The sequence below is a fragment of the Carettochelys insculpta genome, chromosome 19 (genome assembly GCF_033958435.1).
Source record: "Carettochelys insculpta isolate YL-2023 chromosome 19, ASM3395843v1, whole genome shotgun sequence".
Lineage (NCBI taxonomy): Eukaryota > Metazoa > Chordata > Testudines > Carettochelyidae > Carettochelys > Carettochelys insculpta.
In genome coordinates this window covers 16,834,018-16,855,118 of record NC_134155.1, presented here as the reverse complement: position 1 = coordinate 16,855,118, position 21,101 = coordinate 16,834,018, and the positions used below count along the sequence as shown (strand labels likewise).

Below are 21,101 nucleotides of genomic sequence, written 5' to 3'. Positions count from 1 at the left end.
CATGACAGATATTCTCACACTATTCTCATTTTAGACCAGGAATTGAGACTGAGAAAGATTAAGTGGCACGACCAGGGCCACAGAGGAAGTTGTGCAGGGTCACAGAACTGAATGCAGACCTCCCCCAAATCCCAGTCCAGTGCTGTAACACGACCATCCATCCTTCCAGCAAGCCACTTTTATTTAGGTTCCTAAATTAGGAATCGGGCACCCAGTCTTGGTGTACAGTTAAAATTTATTGGCTCAACAGCCTCTAAATGCATACCTGTGTTATTCCTGTATCTCCTTCAACCTAATCCAGTGGAAGGGAGCTGAAAGAGAGAGTAACGGGGGAAAAGAAATGTTGGTGGAGCTAAAAAAGGAACTGCTCATTTAAAATGTGCTTAATACAAATAATCCCTTCAGAGAGAGAGACACTTCCATAAGAAGCAGTTGTGAAAGGATGCTGAGAGAGGACAGCCACTTCATTGTCAGCTTTTCAGCATCTGAATAATACAAGACAGGATAAATGCACGCTGCACGTCTGAACGTGGGGAGAACATGGGCTCAGGGGTCTCATTACAGGTTTGGTGGCAGGGGGGCTGACAGACATGCTGGGCCCCAGGGCAAAGTGGGAGGAGGCCCAGCTGCATGGCCGTGGATGGGGCTGAGGTCAGAAGGGGCAGGGCTGAGGTCAGGTCCCCTCTCAAGCTGGCGAGTGACATGTATGCATGTGGGGGTGGGGCTGCGCTTCCTCTCTTCCATCTAGGATGTGTGTGTGGCTGGATTCTACCCCCATCCTGTGAGGTGTGTGTGGAGAGCTAGGCTGTCCCCTTCCCTGTGTGCGTCGGGGGCTAGGTTCCCCTTTGCCCTTTGGGGTGTGTGTGCCTGTGTGACTGGGTTCTGCCCATACCTGCTTTACAAATGCATCCGTTAGTAACTAATGGGTGCGGTGCCAGGGTGGCACACATGTGAACAAGCACATAACATCAGCATTGGTGCACAAGCCAAATCTATTCCACTCACGGATGAAATATTTCAGAGGAAACTGTGCCCCACATCCCATCTCTCTGCCTCCTGCACCCTCCCTCACTCCCCTCCTCTCTGCTCTGAACCCCACCCTCCACTCTTCAGCCAACATTTACACGCACTGTTTTGTCACAGTGCCCACCGCCCAAGAGCGGTAGGTTGCGATAGCGCGCGACCTGTAAGCAATTTGTTACTTTCACCTCTGGTTAGGAATAAACACAAAGGGCTGGAAGGAGAGACAGATCTTGGAGGCGTCGTGTCTCTGAAAACATCCACTAAATGTGCTGCAGCAGTCACAAAAGCAAACAGAATACTAGGAAGCATTCAAAAAGGGATAGAGAATAAGACAGAGAATATCTTATTGCCTCTATATAAATCCATGGTACGCCCACATCTTGAATGCTGCATACACAAATATATTCAAATTTGTACATATATAGGCACTGGAAAAAATTCAGAAAAGGGTAATTAGGGGGTTGGAACAGGTGCCGTATGAAGAAAGATTAAAAAGACTACAACTTTTTAGGTTAGAAAAGAGGAGATTAAGGTGGCGATGTGATAGAGGTCTATAAAATCATGACTGCTGTCGAAAAAGTGAATAAGGAAAGGTTTTGATAACAAAAGAACTAGGGGTCACCAGATGAAATTAAAGGGTACTAAGTTTCAAATTAACATAGTCGGCCTGTGGAACTCTTTGCCAGAGGATGTTGTGAAGACCAAGACTTTAACAGGGTTCAAAAAAGAACGAGATAAATTCATGGAGGGTAGGTCCATCAATGGCTATGAGCCAGGATAGGTAGAAATGGTGTCACTAGCCTCTGTCAGAGACCAGAAATGGATGTCAGGAGAGGGATCGCTTTGGTTCTGTTCACTCCCTCCGCAACTTCCGGCATTGGCCACTGTCAGAACACAGGATACTGGGTTAGATGGACCTTTGGTCTAACCCAGTATGGCCATTCTAATGTTCTTAACTTCAGTCTTAAAGATCTCAGCTTTCTTATGCATTATAGGGATAATTCCACCACTTTTGATATTTGGAGAAATGGGGCACATTCTACTTAATTAACTTCATTAACTGGTCCTAGTAGCAAAGCGACAAATGTAGCCTTTTTTCCCCTTTCCTCTCTGCTATATAAATCCTGGATTCTTTTTTCCCCACTCTGTTCATCCGAGGATTCCTTGTTGTATGTAATCTTCTACTCACATGTCAGCCCCTACATGCTACTAGATTGGTGTTAACAAGACTGAGCATAAAGGGAATCCAGGCCCTGTTCTTTGTTTGTGTGAAGCCTGTATTCATCCATACTTTATGTCATAATTTTTGGGCAACTGTTTCAATATCAAAAAATGTTCTTTTAAAACTGTTGACTGTATTCTGAAGACAGCACTGGCAAATGAAGCATGACGACCATGTGTCAACAATCTGAGGTTCAAACACTGTATTTTGGAGGTAAAGCACAGGGAGGTATGCTGCTGTACATCAGAAAGTGCTCTTCAGTATTTATTTTTACCTGGAATGGATTCATCAATAATACAAATATTAAAATAAGTACTGTTAAGAGCAAGGCAACACTTTTTATTTTTATTTAAAAAGGCCTTGATGGCAGGAATATAGTGTAAAAATCATTGGAAAAACTAAAAGGCATTGATACATATTAGAATATACACTTTTTACATAAATTACATTTATTTATTTATTCTGTCATCTGAGGTTCTGAGTCAGTTTTGAGGTCTAATAGTTAATAGGTCCTGGAATCTGAACATTTAGACCACCATAGTCTAACATGTACATGGGCCATTGCTGAAAGAGAGAGAGAGAGAGAAAGCAAACTGCTGTTAGAACACAATTCTCTGCAAAAACACACATTGATCAAGTTTCTGTCAAGCTCATGCAAAGGGAAGTGTTCCCACTTCCAGGTACTATTTTTTTTTAAATAAGAAAATAAAACACCATAAAACCCACTGAAATAACTTCTAAATGTATGCATATTTTTTGCTTTCTTTTTTAAAATTGTACTTGATATAATGATTAATGATAACCAAGGCCAGTTTCTTAGCTCCGAGAGATCCATGAATCTCCACTGAAGTCAGTTCTTGATTTTTTACATCTTTGAGTATCTACTTCTCAGAGATTTTAGCCTCACACTGCTTCCAAACTAGTTACCTTTTAATACATATAAAAACAAAACCAAGAGCCATGCAACATAATGGCCCAAGCACATTGAAAGCCAGAGCATGTTAACAGCACCTCCCTGAGTTTGACAGGGCTGGTTTATGAAAGAATGCAACTAGTTATGAGCTGGGGACTTTTCAGAGCCTTCCAGTTTGAATCTGGAACCTGTGAAGTGATCTCCACAGGCTGAGAACCCTGCACCTCCGTAACTTCTCCCTTGCCACACAGTCAGAGGCGTCTTTATCCATATGCAGAATATGCAGTTGCACAGGCTACAGGGGAAATCTAGGAGCACCATTGGGTCTTAATGACAACCTGCCCGCCTCTTCTTATGCCTGCTCTGTGGCTCTGCTTCCTCAGAAGAGGATCTAATTAACAAATGAAAAAGCTGCTCACACAGGCCATGTGTGAGGGCGCACAGGGGGCCACATTCAGTCCACCAGCATTGCCATCCACCCCGCATTCACCATCGGTGTTGAGTCAGCTTCTGATGAGCCGGGTGGCGGTCCCACCCCTCCCCCAACTGGAAATGGTGGGAGAAGGGTGCAGCTGGCGGGGTGGGACATGGGAAGAGCAGAGATGGGAGTGGGAGGGGCACCAGCAGGGAAGAGACAGAGGAGGGGCACATGGCCTGTGCGTCTCCAGAATCCCCAAAAGGGGTGGCCTCTGGCCTGTCAGACCTATTAGAAAAAGCTGTGAAAGAGCCATTCAAGTGGTAATGAAGCCTCTGAACAGGCACGTGCCAAGCCCTGGCAGTTTCTCAACTTGCTGTATTAGTTGACAGGAGCGTCCTTTAGAATTTGTTTTAAAAACATTTTATTTGCATGTTGCTGAAGATTATAAAATCAGCTCATCACATCTCGACAAAGCCATCCTCTCTCCTCCCCTACCACCACGCCGGTTGCCATCAGGCACAGAGGCACCACTTTAGTAGTCCTGGGCAGGGCCCCATGCACCCTAAGGACAGCCCTGCACACAGTGCTCCTTGCATAGTGCTGCTGGGAGAACAAGGGAGTGAGGCACACACTGGGGGAAAGGTGATGCTATTGTAACTTGCCTCTCCCAGAGGCAGATCCTGCGCAGTGCTGCCACTGGCTCTGAAAGGGCAGTAAGTGTCACAATGCCAGAACAGAGCTCCATGTAGTTGTGAGGAGGGCCAGGAGCTGGAATGGCTGTTCTCTAAGTCACCCTTGCCCTGGCACCGCTCCCTTCCCCCCAGCAGCATTAGCGTATCACAGACGGGCAGCCCTGCAGGGCAGGTGGAACTGGTGTAGGAGAGATGCTGACTGGCCTCCTTGCTCTGTTGATGAACCAGCTCTTCCCAGAGGCAAGAGAATGGCTGTGTCCCAAAAGCGAGAGCTCCCCTTCTTTACCAGGCCTGGTGCCTCTATTCTGAGTTAGGGGTTTCTAGCATTCCCAAGGCCAGTGAAGGAAAGGGACGGTGAGCAGCAGAGGAAGAAGCCCGAGCTAGACAGAGAGGCAGTAACTTGGCTGACGTTTAGAAGGCTTTACCACAAGTGAGATCTGATTGGTTGAGGATGCGGACTCCATATTGGAAGAAGAGGAAGAGGACGATGATGAGGAGGAGGAGATGGAGTTGCCTTCGGAGATCCTCTTCCGCTTTCTTTTGGGAGCAGTGCTTTCTTTCTCTGAAGAGGAGGATGGGAAAGAAATTGCTTATCTGAATGGCTGTTTCTCCAGCTTAGGAAAGCAGCAAACACCACACCCATCCCTTTCAAGACTCTGGGTGTAGGGCGCACAGGTTTCAGGCTACTTTTTATTTTGCATCTCTAAGAGAGAATCAGCAACATAAAAGAAATCACAACCCTTCTTTCTGCCCCATGGGCCTAGCTTCCTCTCATACATCCTTCTCGGCCCTGTGACAGACAGTGACCCACAACCCTTTCCATGCCACTGCTTCACCTCGTCATGGTCGGACTTGAGCTCTCTATTCACAGGACACTTTTTGGGACATTAGAGGTCATTTATGTCCCCATGCCCCTCTGATCAACCACCTGTCTGCTGAGACATCGCCCTAATAACTCTGGTTAGCACACTGGCCTTGTAAATCAGGGGTTGTGAATTCAGTCCTTGGTGGGGCTTCATATGTATTTCGTAATAAGAAGTGCTGAGGGCCAGGTTAGATAAACATCTGTCAGGCCTGATTCATCTGGTGCTAGGTCCTGCTGTGAGGGCAGGGGACTGGACTTGGCCTCTTGAGGTCCCTTCCAGTTCTGACTCTTTTCTAATGAGAGCCAGTGAAGTGGGTGGCTTTAGTGAAATGGAACCATGCGCAACAGGACTGGAATTGAGAGCACAGACTCCCTCTCAAGCACAGCACACGATTCCACCTTCGCAAAGTAAAAGCCAGTGTTAGCGCTGCCATTTTCAAAGCCATCTTGAGAGATTTAGTCAACAACAGCCATTAAGCTGAATGGGAAGGACATCCAAATCCCCTCAGTGACTTTGAAAATCTTCATTTAAAACTACATCCCCCTTCCCTTTCCCACACAGCTGAAGAGAAGACAAGCCTGTGAGTTGTCCTTCCTGGTTAGATCCCAGACTCTGCCTTAGGCCCCAGTGGATGATGAGACAGAGAGAACTGAACTAGGAAGATGAACATCTACTGAACATGCCTGCTCTACTTTCTTTTGAACCCTGGTTTTGGCTTCCTGTGTATTTTGATCCACCATCTGCAGGTTTCGCTTTGCAGTTTGCTCCCATGGAAAGAGCGCTTTAACGTGTAGCTTACCTGCTTGTTTGGCCTCAGTGCATATTTCAGCGAATGGTCTGTGAAAGAAACAAGATGGAGGTTAGAGATTGTGGATGGTTAGGGCACAGCTGTTCTTTATCCTTCACATAGCTAACCTTCTCCTAGTGGGTTTTCCTCCACCTCACAGGTGTTTGGAAGCAGACCAGGCCTTTGAGACTGTACTAAGGCACAAAACGGTCTCCTCTGGCAGCCTGCCCAGAATGCTCTCCATCTAGGGCAGAGCACATAGCAGACCTAGTGCTCTGTGTACAGTGTTATTAGCTTTAGCGAAATGACCTGAACGTTGCTCATCTTGACATCTAAGTAATTCTTTGCTTGGCTCCTTGTAGGGTCCAGGACCCCACGGCAGCTTGGTGTTGTCTCCTTGGGTACTCATCTTCTCAGTGACCACTGGGTGGGGCGGGGGGGGGTGGGGGGCAAAGAGAAGGCGTGAAAGGTCAGGGCCAGAGAGCGTATTCCTTCTCTTGTTCCCTCCAACCTTGCAGAGGAGCAGACACCTGCCTCTTTTGCAAGCAGCACTGGGATGAAGAAGCAGAGTCCATGGGAGAAGACTGTCTGCCCAGGCCAGACAGCAGAACCTCAGAGTTACAAATCACCTTTGGAATGGAGGTTATTATAACGCTTAAATATTCAGATCTCCCTGAACAGAATGTCATTGTTGTAGTTTCAGAAGTTTACAACTGAGTATTGATTTAACACAACTCTGACGCTTTACTCTGCAGAAGAAGAATGCTGCTTTTAGCCATCTGAATTAAAATGAAACAGACACCTTATATATTTCTTTAAATCTTCCCCCCCTTTTTTAAAGTAGTTTACACTGAACACAGTACGGTACTGCACAGCATTTTTTTCTTGGTTGATTACATACTTCCACTTCCAAAGGAGGCGTGCACTTGACTGACCAATTTGAAACTGGTGTTCCTAACTCAGGTTCCACTGTACTTTTGAGGCATGCTCCTGCCCAAGTGTGGTGAGCAGAGCACAGACTCTGAATCCCTCCCTTTGCCCTTTGGAACAGTAGGTAGGAGAGGAGTCAGACTGACACACACTGTACAGGCCAGCTCTCCTCGACTTCAGACCCATTGCAAACAAGCTGTGCAGATCCAGTTTTCAGCTGGCCGAGGGCTTCCAACAACGAATGCGCACAAAGCAGACCCTTCAGCATGCTTTCCACTCTCATGTATTCAGCTTCACAGGTTTTGTGCCCCCAGCCCTAACGTGGTGCTAAGCTTCTCCGGGGAGACAAGCAGAATACCCCATGGAATCCTACCCCATCCCATACATGTACCAATGGCCACTTCTCAGAGATTGCCTCTCTGAGCAGGAGTTCTTCAACAGCACCCTGGGCAGCTGCTACTCACAACAGGTGGTTCCATGGTGTAATGGTTTGCACATTAGCCTCTGAATACAGTGATCTGAGTTCAAATCTTGGTGGAACCTAAAGCTCAGGGGGAGTGATACCTCAGTAGCTTGAGCACTGGCCTGCTAAACCCAGCGTTGTGAGCTCAATGCTTGAGGGGGCTGTTTAAGCATCTGGGGGCAAATATCTACCAGGGATGGTAATAGGCCCTGCTGTGAATGCAGGGGACTGACGTCTGAAGGTCCCTTCCAGCTCTATGAGATAGGTAGATCTCCATATATTATAATGTCATCTCCCTAAGAAAGACACTCAGTCTCTGAAAAACACCAGGCACAAACAAACATTTTAGAAGCCCAATCTGATTTCTCATTAGACAACTGGAGCTAAGTGCAGGCCAAAATGCTCCTTAACCCAGATTCCCACACGACTTGGGCTCAGTCCTCTTTGGATCATCGTAACACCCCCCTCAATTCCACCAATGAAAGGGATGAGGAACAAGCCATTTTTTCCACCCAGCTCCTCCAAAGGAGCTTTCAGTGCTCAAAGCAGGGCAACCAGAAGAGGAGATACACAAATGTCTGATTACCCACTTCTCCTGTTCAATACGGTATTAAAGAGAAAGCTTCGTAAAGCACACCTCCAACCTGAAAGAAACTGCACCAGAACCAGAGACCAACAGAAGTCTTTGGGGTCTCAGAGTCCAAGGTGTGGCATGCCTCCTGAACACCACAAAGACAAAGCAAAATTCACTGCAAGAATATTGGGCTTGAAAGGCTCAAGAAAGGAAATTAGCAAGTAACAATTTATAAACATATTAGAAACAGGTGATAAAGCTCCTCCAGGATATATACTTCATGTAGACCAGCAGGGCTCCACTTTTGGCACATTTAGTACAGACCACACATCAAATGGTTGATCAGAATAAAAATCCTCTACAACTGCTCTGAGCAAAACTGCAACATTGGCATGCTGAGTTCTTTTGAGTTGTAGATACACGGTAGAGCTGCAAATCTGAAATTTGTATGCAATATCAGCTGATTCTAAATGGACCAGCCCAAAGCATTTTGGATGCCTCTGACAACCTTTAGCTACAGGACAAAAAAATTCCCCCATCAGCTTGCTTTGACCCAAGACCTCTTTATGCCATTTAACAGGGACACAGGGATTCTGAGTTCACCGAAAGAGGCCACGTAACATCTCTAATGAAATGCTGTGCTGTGCTGTGCTGGTCATCATAATCATAGTGAGATGTACATACAAAATATTTTACATAGGTTGCCAAAAGGTGATCCATGTACTCCTGGCGGACAGGGGGAAAGAGATGCCTATCTAATTCTGGCTGGTCACAGGCAATTTGACTACTGTATGGTTCACATTTGGTGGGGAAAACGCTAATCAAACCACAGAGGAGACTGGCGGCAAAACCAAAACCAGCAGGAGTTATCCTGTTTTGTAGTAATAAGACCACGAAGTTTTGAAACTCTATCTGGGATGCAGCTGAACCTCAGGAATTCCTTCACCCTGTCTGACAGCCCACCAGTGGGCTACATCTTATTAGAAGGGATCTCGGTTGGACTGGTGGAAAACACTGGGAAAAGACTTGAGATAAGGCATCTTGCAGGAGACAGTGGAATGCCTTGAGAGGTAAGTGAAGGTGCTAGAAAGCAGGTCACGATTTTGTTTTATGTGTAACCAGTTCTTCCTAGTAATCTCATCCTTTATCATTTGAATCTCTCGTTTGATCATCAACTTATTTTGGTTTTCACAATCAGTAACAAACAGAGTCGTGTGTTAACTAGAGGGTAACCCTGATCTGACTCTTACAACTGGTGTTTGCTAGTCCTTTAGGCGTGGTAAGTCAGAGTTCTGTGAGATTTCAGGAGAATGGCACTGAACATCTATACCGAGGGAGAGATGCTGAGGACTCAGAGGTTTGCACAGAATCACAGAACTGGAAGGGACCTCTGGAGGTCATCAAGTTCAGTCCCTGGCCCTCACAGAAGAGCTAGGCACCATCTGGACCATCCTTGAAACGTGCTGGACTACCCTACTCTTAAAAACCTCCAAACTCCCTAGCCAATTTATTCCAGTGCATTACCACCCTGACTGTTAGGAAGCTTTTCCTAATGTCCAACCAAAACGTCCCTTGCTGCAAGTTAAGCCAATTGCTTCTTATCCTTCCCTGAGAAGTTAAGCAGAATAATTTTTCCCTCCTCTTTGTAACAAAATTTTTAGGTACTCAAAAGCTTTTATGTTCCCTCTCAGTCTTCTCTTTTCCAGACTAAACAATCTTCACGCAGCATACAGTCGGCCTGTGGAACAGCTTGCCAGAGGATGTTGGGAAGATCAGGACTAACAGTTTTCAAAAAAGAGCTAGACGCATTCATGGAGGTTAGGGCCATTAAGGCTATTAGCCAGAATGGGTAGGAATGGAGCACCTAGGCTCTGTTTGTCAGAGGCTGGAAATGGATGACAAGAGAGGTGATTTACCTGTTCTGATCACTCCCTCTGGGGCATCTGGCATTGGCCACTGCTGAAAGACAGGATACTGGGCTTAGACGGACCTTTAGTCTGACCCAGTATGGCCGTTCTTATGTTCTAATCCCAGTTCTTTCAATGTTTCCTCATAGGTCATGGTTTCTAGACCTTTCATAATTTTTTTTTTGCTCTTCTCTGGACTTTCTCCAATTTGTCCACATCTTTCCTGTAATGTGGCACCCAGAACTGGACACAATACTCCAATTGAGGCCTAATCAGCACAGAGTTGAGCAGAAGAATTACTTCTCATCTTGCTTGTAACACTTCTGCTGATACACCTCAGAAAGATGCTTGCCTTTTTTTTTTTCTCCCTACACTGTCGACTCATATTTAACTTGTGGTACATGATGGCCTCTAGATCCCTTTCTGCATTTCTCCGTCCTAAGCTGTCATTTCCCATTTTGTATGTGCACAACTGTTTGTTCCTTATTAAGCAGAGTACTTTGCATTTACCCTAATTGAATTTCATCCTACTTATTTCAGACCATTTCTCCAGTTTGTCTAGATCACTGTGAACTATAATTCCACCCTCCAAAGCACTTACAACTCCTCCCAACTTGGTATCCTTCTCAGACTGAGTATCCCTGGGAAGCATCTGGCTTCTTGAGTGCAGAGAGACCATACCCCTGCAATAAATCTTTTAGTTAAAGTGTTTTTTATACATTACAGCTGTCTCATTGCTAGGGGGCATCAACCCCACAGTATTTGTCAGTTGAAAGTTCCTTAGCAACATGATCAATGGCTTTATGAAAACATTAGCAGGACGTTCATTGAGCCAGCTGGTGATAACCTGCATTGCTCCCCAGACATTCAGCCAGTTATTGTTTCCTAGAGATGAGGACATTCTGCCTTATCTTGTTTCCTAAGAATATGTATAGGACCCCCACCATCCCATTACCTGGCAGTGTTCCTCAGGTAGCTGAGAGACCAGAGCTTTCTCAGAAATGTAAACCAGAAGATCATCAGCCAGCGTAAACTAGCACAGCTCCACTGCAGTCCTTGGAATACAGCCAATTGACACCAGATGGAGAGCCAGCTGCATGTGTTTAGCAAACACCCCAGAGGTATAGGAACTACTTACTGGAGTTGGTTTATAATCACCATCCGGATGTGCTCTCGTGCTTTCAGGATCTTCTCCAGTCGGTGGATGTCATAGGTGTTGGGGTTTCTAAAAGGGATATCATCTGGCAGACCGGTAACTTCAACAGCATCAGGACTATCCCTGATCAATTTATACGGCACAAGGACTGGCCGGTTCAATCCCAAAGCTTCTCCTGCAACAACAGTATAGAGACCGATGTGAGAAGTTAACATTAAGTGGAGGCCTTTAAACCCCCAAGTAGTATTTCAATAGCAGAATTACAGAATTTCACTGTATTCAGTGTAATTTGCCTAGACATATCATATTTAATGAACTTCCTTCAAAGTGTAAATACCAAGCCACTTGCTTAAGAGAATGGATTTGCTACTCAAAGAAGGATAAGACATCCAATTAGGGAATTTTGAAAGCTTTCCAATGTCTAGGATTGGCAGAATTCCATTTTTATAGTTTGATGGATAACAGCAATGTTCATCTTTAAAAGTTTTAAAGATTTTTATCAATGTATATGTGTATTAGACACAACTGGAGTATTGCGTCCAGTTCTGGGCACCAGATTTCAAGAAAGTTATAGAGAAATTGGAGATGGCCCAGAGAAGAGCAACAGGAATGATTAAAAGTCTAGAGAACGTGAGCTATGCGGAAAGACTGAAAGAACTGGGCTTGTTTAGTTTAGAAAAGAGAAGACTTAGAGGGGACATGATAGCTGTTTTCAAGTACCTAAAAGAGGGTTACAAGAAGGAGGGAGAAAATTTTTTCTCCTTGGCCTGAGGATAGGACAAGGAACAATGGGCTTAAACTACAGCAAGGGAGGTTTATGTTGAATGCTGGGAAAAACTTCCTAACTGTCAGGGTGGTTAAACACTGGAATAAAATGCCTAGGGAGGCTGTGGAATCTCCATCACTGAAGATATTTAAAAGCAGGTTAGACAGCCATGTATCAGGGATAGTCTAGCTGGTGCTTGGTCCTGCTGTGAGGTCAGGGGACTGGACTCAATAACTTCTCGAGGTCCCTTCCAGTTCTAGTATTCTGTAATTCTATGATTCATGACCGTATCTGCTGCGATTCAAAAGGTTAAAGCTTTCTACCCATTAAAAAACAAATTGTCACATATCAAAACGACAAAGTAAACATTCTTCCATCAAACCTGAACAAGTTCTGAAGCACTTTTTTCTTACTTTGCATATTTGTCAATTTTGATCATTACTGATGGAAATATTTTTTCTTCCATGTGATGAAATCAAGGTTTACTGATAAAAATCAAATCTTTGCAACTGCACTGATGTCCCAGCTCCTTCCTGTAGAAGTCAGGAATTCACAAGGAAAATATACCCCAAGGCCTTTTTTAGGGTTCGTTGGCCAAGTCAATCAGTTGCAGGTTTAAGTATCGGGGTACTTGATGTCTAGAGTTTCAGAAGTTAAGAAGGCTGGCTTCGCTATAAGATTTCAGCATTACTGAGACATTGCTTTAAATCAGTTCTTGGATAAGCCATACTACTGAATATATGCACTCAAAATTCTTGAAAGGAGAGAAAACGAACATTTCTAGGCTCTGTCAGATGGAGTTAAAAACTGCCTTTTCTTTTCACTAGACCAGCCCTAGTGAAGTTCCTGTCTGTCTGCCCTAGTTATCATTTTCATTGGTACCTGGACCCTGTTAAGCTGTCTTCCTATTAGCTGCAGTTGAAGGCTCTTACAGAATGCATGTGATCAAATCCTATAGCTGTATCTGTAGGTGTCATGTAAATATGCTCTATCAAAACATAACATGACACACCACACACCCCTCAAGAATGTGGATAAGGGTGTTCCGTCTGTGATCAAGTTATGTGAAAAGTGACAGCCCAAGGCTGCAATACATTCCAGGTCCTCAGCATTTACTGATAATCCCTGTTATACCTTCTCCATCTCAGAGACAAGAGGTCAGAGAGAAGCAGTGCAAGTGAAAATTCCCAAGGCTGCGCTTGGAGCATGCGAGTGCTGCAGGTTAAAGTTTTCTTGTGTTCTTTTCATGGAGATCATCTTTTCCAACTCTTCCAAGTCTGACCTGACATCCTCTGCTGGATAAGGCCTATTTGGGGAATACATGGCTCCTTTTCAAGCTCCTCTATCAAAGGGACTCAGTTACACTGGCTCAGAACCAAGGTCCACCGTGTAGTGTTCTGTCCCTGATATGTCAGAGGAAGGTGAAAGGAACACCAGGGTGGACAGCAATGGAATAAGATGGCAATGTAGGGTTGTACACGGCTGTGTGGCTGGAACTGCATAATCCAAACCAAAGCCGGACCTTGGATTTTCAATCTTTGATTCTGATCCCATATGCCACAATAATACACCAGGTCTCTGTCTCTCAGTCTAACTCATGCAATAAGCTTATCACACAATTGGAAGAGGAGCAGTAACTATATAACATATGTCCTGGAAACTAGGACAGAGGGGATGCTGCTGTTCCCCTGGGTTTGAAGGGGTTTCCCTTATAGATAGGGTTTCCTTCCTGGTTCAGTGGCTCTCAGCACCCTGGCTACACAGTAGAACAGTATGTACTTCGCAAACAGGTGCTGGTTATGCATCTGAAACTTATCCAGCAACAGCCAGATGGTGTGTGCCTGAGAGAGAGAGAGGGAAAGTGTGCAGCAGGGGATCACCCACAGCTACTGCAGTGAGAGAAGAGTTCCCCTTGCATTCTCTTTTTCATAGGAGGCTGGAGCATTTGTCACAGGAAACACTATGCTCCCAGTCTCCCTCCCATGACTCGGATCATGTTTTCCCAACCCTTTCATGCAGCTGTCGTTCAATGGCTGGCTCTTCCTGCTAGCAACCAACAGACGGACTCAGTAAACCTAATATTTTCCTCTGCATGGAACATCTGCCATAGGTTCTTTATTCTAAGCCTGGAATAGAACAGCTTCTGAGCTCCATGTTGAGTAGTTTGCAGAATGGCAGATGAAGCCCTTGCAAATATGTCATTACCATGCTACAATTCCAGAGCAGGCGAACGACCTACGTAACTTGTGCACTTGGGTTTTTAGTTGGGGTGGGGATGGGGCAGCATACCAGTTGCATTCAGGAACCCAACAATTAAAGCAGACGTGGTCACTAGCTTTGCTGGCGGATTCCAGCTGTGGATCTGGCAGTTTGATAGCTACCCTGGAGTGCAGCGCAAGGCAATGTGGCTTTTCCAAACTGCTTTGTGTCCACATCTATTACACAGCTATACATCTTGTTATATTTCTTTCTTATGCATAAAAATATTCTTATAATTACTCCCAATAATCACTTCCAGGATTGAATACAGGTCGAGGCTAATGGACAGAGAGGGTGCAATTACCAGAATTGCCTAAAAGGGCTAGGATCACAAGCCCCACTGAAAGTCAACAGTCAGTTCTACATATTTACAGAAGATCAACTGAGTTCAAAAGCTAAGGGGGGAGTGCAGCTGACCAGAGGTTCACATGGAAAACGAGGCAGGAAATTATGAAAAGAATAGGTCTGCTAAGCGAGAGGCAGGAGCTTTCTCTCCCCAACAAGAATGGAAACACAGGTTGCACCTCCCTTAGCCGGAATGCTTGGGACCTCACGGGTCCAAACAAGAGTATTTGCTGGACGAGTGAAAGTGGAGTCTGGCCCCAGCCCAGGCTCCTCCACATGGCTCCAGCCAGCCCCTGCTCTCCCTGGCTCCGTGCCACAGGGCCGGCAGGGGCTCTGTCTCCCAGCCCTGTGGCAGTGTCCCAACCCCGCTGCTGCTCGGAAAGCAGGGGGCTCTGGGTCCCAGACCTGTGGGGCAGGTGGGGGCTCCGGGTCCCAGTCCCCTAGAAGCCTCTTAGCTCCCCGCTAGCACAGGGCAGGCAGAGTCTCTGTCTCCCAGCCCTGTGACAGTGTCCTGATCTCCCGCAGAGCAGGCAGGGACTCCAGGTCCCAGCCCTGCAGCAGCCTCCCAGCTCCCACTGCCATGGGGCAGGGCTCTGGCTCTGAGCCCTGTGGCAGCATCCTGACCCCACCCTGCTGGGAAAGCAGGGGGCTCTGGGTCCCAGCCAAGCAGGGAAGGCAGATGCTCTGGGTCCCAAGCACTCTGGCAGCATTCCAGCCCCCACTGCTGCAAGGCAAGCAGGGGGCTCTGGCTCCCATCTCGGGCTTCTGCACCTGCCCCTGGTTCTGCCAGATGACGGATGTTGCTGGACGAGAGTACTGGATTTGGGACGTGCATGGGGTGGAGGAGGGTCGTCCAAGAGAAGGGACTGACCAAATCCCAAAGAATGCCGCATGGGGAGGAAAGTCAGGCACGGACAGAATTCCTGAATTGAGATCGGCTTCTCCTGTGCAACAGCGACTGGTTTTTTAGAAATCTATGCCAAGCCCATGCCTGTTTGCTTCAACTATTCTGTGCCTCCAGAGGGGTAAACCAGAACGCTCACAAGAGTGGAGATGTGAGAAAAGGAACATCCAGTTACAGGGAAGGGATGTCAGCACTTGTCCTGGGGATCACAGCTAGGTCACAAGGTCCCTTTCCAGGTGTATCAGACAGAGAGTCTGCCCATAGGGAGCCTGCCAGAGAGCTGGGGGCAGCGTTTATGCCTGAAGTTTAGCCAGTGACAAAGGTGTCCTCAGAAGCACATGGGCCCAAACGCAGCAGCCTGGTAAGTGCCCACTAGGGGGAGCATGATCAAGGCTGTGACACAGGTAATGCTGAAAATTTTAATTAAACAAGCCAGCTATGTGACTGGTATCTGACTGCTATGAGTCAGATTGTTCTAGGAAACCTGAAGGCCTCTTTGGTTCCCTCTTAAGGGTCTGCAGATTTCCTCTCTCATTATCTGGACTGGGTATTTGCTACATTGAACTTCAGAACTACAGGGGAAGGGTGGAGTCAGGGCGTTCACAAAGTAAAGCCAACCACTGCAGAGCTCTGGCTTTCAAGATTTATGGGGCAGGAACAAGAGCCTGAAAAGAGTGCAGTGGGGGTTTCAGATTAACCCAGGTCTGTTCTGATGGCTGGCACTTGGTATGTTCTCGGCACTGCTGCTGTTACTTTTGATGCTCCTTCGGGGGGTGGAATGTTCTACTCCAGAGCAAAAGGCTGAAGTAGCATTTTTGTTGCGGGCAGAATTTTCAAGCTCTCCGAGCAGACAGGTTATAGCAGACAGCCAGGAGGAGATTGTTTGTTTGATCACACCACGGTAGTTGAGAAATCACCATAGTGCTTGTCTGCAAAACCCTGTTCTCTTACAGGCTAATAGTTGTCACACTATACAGTGTACAGGGACTTGCATGGTATTTGGGAAATAACTGTGGAGCAGTTATGCAAATCAGACACCCAGAACCACACTGAGGGAACAGCTCTTCACAGTTAAGCGCTGGTCGCTGTACTACATCCCTGCTCTGAGAAAATTACACTGCTGAATGTTGTAAAAAAAATGGTTTTTTTGCATTGGTGCTGCATGTTTGCGTGGGACAGAGTAGAAGTACATGAATGATGGACACACAGATAGACTGCAAACCCAGTTCCCAAACACCACCTTCCTTCAGTTCCCTGACCTACTTCTCTGCTATGGTTCCATGCACGTCTTCCCAAAACGTGTCCGGAGTTTTGGCACATCCTGACTGAGTCTTGCTGTGCATCAAAGAACAGGCAGAGGTGGGGTGCACGTCCTGCCCCTGGAAGTTAGGAGGCAGGTGCATTTGCTTAGCATATCACTATTTTCTTCCACCTTGTCACATCTTAAAAACGCATCCCCCAGCTGATGCAAGATACAAGATGTTCTATTGCCTGGACATGTTTCTTTCCCCCACTTAGAGACTGAGATGTAGACAAAGAAGGTCACAGTCCCCAGCTGTCAGTCACTGGTGAGACAAGGAACATTTCCAGAAATGAGCTGAAATACGGGGCAGTGAGAAGAAACCTGGGTACCAACAACCTGCCATGTGCTCAGCCCATAAATAACACACTTCAGCCTAATTAATTTTAACTATAGCTGCTCTCAGTAAGCAATGGCGAAGAGGTAACTCACCGTATTTTTCATTGAAAAGTTCTTTCACTTGCTCTCGGAGAATCACCTTTTCTCCAAGCCTGTTTGCATCGTCCTCATCTGTAAAGAGAGCATACAGGGATCAAGTAGCCCACTTTGTTTCCCAGCAGCACAATCAGTAAGAAGGAAAAGTCTAGAGAACACAGAATTTCGCAGCCATGCATCCACTGCATCCAAAACCTAACAGATTGCAGACTGCACTGTTCCTTGCCTTGTACCTTCTATTACCTTTTGTACCTCTGCAGAGGGGTATAAGAAGCTGCCAAACCTGCTTTTGCCACTCACTTACATGGACAGCAGCATTTCACACATGCTTTGCAACACATTAAGCAAAGCAAGGGAGATGCAGGCTTTTAGAATTCCCATATATAAGACTGAGAGCGCACTTTGACAGCAAGTTTCCTAAGTCTGGGCTTGTTTTATAACGTGCCATAAAATCAGGCTGGCCTTCCTAGCCTTTGTAAATTAGCCTTATGATGCCCAACTTCATTGTTCTTTTATTTTTCATTTTATAGTCACTTATTTAGACCTTTTGTCACCCGTCAGAATCCTTAGGGTGGTTTAAAGAAACATAATTGTATCCAAAATAGGATCTCATCAATCTTCCCCCCCCGCCCCCCAAAACTTACAGGTTGTGATGATAAATCAACAAACAGCTTTCTCCCTTCTCTGCAGTTCAAACAGTGTAGTTGTGCATGTACACACAGACACACACACACACACACACACCCTCTGTCACAAAATCAAAAGACAGTTCTTGCAGCTACAAAACCTAGACCAATGAAGTGGGCTGAATATCTGTTAAGAATATATTATTATTTACTCCAGCTGCATACTTGCTGGCTACCTAGTGGCTATTATCTACAGAAGGGGGCATGGTAATCAGGGTGATGGGAGATTACTAATGAAGTGCTGTGATGCATATGGAGCACTTCACTAGGCAAATTCTTCCCCGCAGCAACTTCGAAGTATCAAACTTGGAAGTGCGGGCATATGTGTAACCACGGGCACTTCAAAGTGCCTTTACTCCCCACAATTTTGGGGAGTTAAGGCACTTCAAATTATCAAGGGCACGTCAAAGTGCCCGTGGTTACATGCACGCCAGCACTTCCAAGTTTGACACTTTGAAGTTGCCACAGGGGAGAATTTGCCTACTGACGTACTGCATATGCATCTCAGCACTTCATTAGTAATCTCCCACCACCCTGATTACCATGCCCCCTTCGAAGAAGGAGACAAGTGTAGACATAGCCAGTGAAAAGCATACTCCAGTATTCTTCATTGAGAGAGTTATCCTCTCCAAATTAACTTCTTTGTATGTCTACAATTACTTTACTCCTGGAAGACATTTGCCGGTGTGACAAGTGAGGAACTGGAGGGGAGGGAGGTTGGGAATCATGGACGAGATGAACATGGATCAGTTGCACAGCCTCCCCCTTCTTGTCCCCCTTTCCCTTACCCTCCCCCCCACCAAAAAAGCCATCTGATATAAGAGCCCTCCATCCTTTCTGTTTCCAACACGGTTGCCAATTCAGAGCAGGTTACAGTGATCTGGGCACAGGAAGAACCAATGGATCTGGGGAGCTGAAGTGGAAGCAGAGATTGTTTCAAAAAACCAATAAGGGAGATACTGTGTGAGCACAGGAGTGGCCACAGGGCCACTTTCATATCTCCCTCCACAATAAACATAGACTCATAGGACAGGAAGGATCTTTGACAGGTCATCAAGTTTAGTCCCTTGCACTCATGGCAAAACCAAACTGCCCCTGCGTCCTGTTTTTTCAAGCTGAGGTAAGATGTAATATACTTTGTAGCCTCGTTACTGGACTGTAAAAGATGCTTTTTTGTCCCATTACTTTCCACAAAGCTGTGTTTGTCTAGGGTGGATATACAGTTGTTTCCTTCTCTAAACTTTCTTGTTTGAGATTTTTGTTGTTGAAATTGACAGCCTGTCAATTCAGGGCCTGTCACTAATATCCAAAGAGAAACAGTTACACTTGCAAATAAATTCTGGGCTGACCCTGAGGTGCAGGAGAAGCCCAGGGGCCTGTTGTTACAAAGAGTGATTGGATTTTGCAACAAAGCTCAATCCTTTATTTCCCTGGCCTGCAGAAATGGTGTTTCTAGGGTCCGAGAATGAAGCTTCTTAAAAAGTGGTCTTCTCAAGCTGCCCTTTCTGGCTAACGCAGGGAAGAGAACACTGTCAGAGAACCTCTGTTTTCTGTTAGTTCCTTCTAACATCATCTTTGTGAAACAGACACACTCTTCCTAGTTATCCATTAAGATTGGGAATTGGCCTTAACATGCAAGTGTGGAGAGGCAGCTTCCAGTTAGTAGCTGGAAGACTGAATACTCTGGTAGGAGAAAAATACAGTACTGAAAGGAAAGCATATTGCAGATGTACATTGGCAGCTTACACATTCATCTGACTCCACAGCCATGGTTCATACAGACTGGCAGTTCTTTGATCACTGCTGTTTAACATCAACGGCAATACGCGCAGCCTCAGTTGAACAAAGCATTTCAGCACATGCTGAAGGGTGTTACTGAATCAGGGCCTGAATTGATTTAGTATCACCTTTGGATCCCTGGGTTTTGTTCTTGTAGAACTATTGGTCAAGGTGCCAATATTCATGAGATTGTCTTAATTTGGTCTTCAGTTTCTGCACTCCTCTCAGGTCATATTTCCAAGGCTTTCTATAAAACCAGAGAAACAGTCTTCCCTGTAAACTGAGCACTTGGGCAACTGCCCAGGAGAGATTCAGGTTCCGTCCAGCTGATTAACAGAGTGCCCACAGCCACCCACACTGGGCAGTATGTGGTTCTTCTGGTGCAGGATATCCGCACATGCCAGGGTACATAACAAAATTTATTCTGCCCAGTGATGGAAAATAATTCAAGAGAACACTGGTTAGAAATTTCTCTTTTAATGAAAACGGAGCATCTCATGCCTCCAGGAGCTGTGGCTTTAAGCAAAACATCAAAGAGAGTGAGATTTGCAAAAGAAACGTAAGAGTTGGCAATAGAGCTTCTTCATCCCTGACTACTTCATGCATGGAACCTGAAACATCAGGGCACTGCCTCATAAAAGGTTCTCCTCTGAGCTGGTGAAGCTGGAAGACAATAGCTCTGTATGCCAGACACACAACTCAGAAAGGAGCTCATTTTAAAATAAGTGTGAGGCCAAGCAGCAGCTTGTATTCAGCGACCACAGAAGAAGCTTGAAAGGATCATGCCAAAAATTGGCCACAGGTAACCCATTTCAAGAAAGCCAATAACAAGATTTTCTCTTTTGCTCTCCAATTACAGTGGGAAGTCTTTTAGCCAGGGCTGCAGTTGGCTTATCAACTCTAACACATGCATCTCAGTTTCTACTCCTTTTGTGGCTTTCCTGTCATTTCTTCTGTTTCCTGGGCATACACATGTATAGATGGTAGCAGACAAAGAAAGAGGATATAAAAATGAAGTGTTTAGTTTGTTTGTGTTTGTTCTTGGTGGCTAACTTTATATCAGTTTGATTTCTCTGGGATTTAAAAGGCAGAAGCTTTTGCCCTCTCACTAGTCCTCCAAGTGACTGTCAAAGGAAAAAGATCTGAACTTGTCTATCCTGGGGTGGTTCTGGTGATGGTGTGAGGCTCCTAGCTTGTTACCAGGTGACTCAAACTAGGTTATGAGAAGTAGAGGGAAATTCCAAGTGAACACACACAACAGAGAAGCTGGAGAGGAAGTACAGAAGAATGCAGTAATTTCACTAAACTGTGCTTTCTTCTTGTAAAACTTCTTTTGACAACATAGAGTCACGGGTACAGGGCTTCAAAGTAATCACTCTATTTCTCTTTTGTCTGCAGATGGCTCTAGCCAGACATTTTTCAGGGCCCAATGTTCATTCTCTAGGTGCAACTAGGCAGGAGAGAACTGTATTTGGCTTTTTATATATTGGATATTTTAATATAATTGACTCACACAATACACTAGCATTGCACTCTGATGTGCTGATCCTATAAAACAAAGTATCTTTATAGAAACCTTCCTGCCACAGTGCCATGCTATCATTTTTAATGGACTTTTTTTTTTTTTTTTTTTTTTAAAGAAAGCGATTAAAAATGGTGGCCATAATAGGTCATAC

General features: G+C 45.6%; 1 protein-coding gene across 5 annotated transcripts in view; it reads right to left on the bottom strand.

Annotated features, from left to right (window-relative positions):
- Positions 1-2,472: 2,472 nt before the first annotated feature.
- GTF2IRD1 (GTF2I repeat domain containing 1) overlaps positions 2,473-21,101 on the bottom strand; it is a 194,616-nt gene continuing 175,987 nt past the window's right edge. For 4 of the 5 annotated variants that reach the window (XM_075014086.1, XM_075014089.1, XM_075014085.1 and 1 more), the window contains 5 exons: positions 16,958-17,035; positions 10,934-11,126; positions 5,934-5,971; positions 4,694-4,830; positions 2,474-2,809 (listed from right to left, as the gene is read on the bottom strand). In XM_075014086.1, the coding sequence (XP_074870187.1) occupies positions 2,741-2,809; positions 4,694-4,830; positions 5,934-5,971; positions 10,934-11,126; positions 16,958-17,035 (515 nt within the window). In that variant the 3' untranslated portion in view covers positions 2,474-2,740. Of the gene's footprint in view, positions 2,810-4,693; positions 4,831-5,933; positions 5,972-10,933; positions 11,127-16,957; positions 17,036-21,101 lie in introns of all 5 variants that reach the window. The other variant, XM_075014084.1, reaches the window with a different exon arrangement.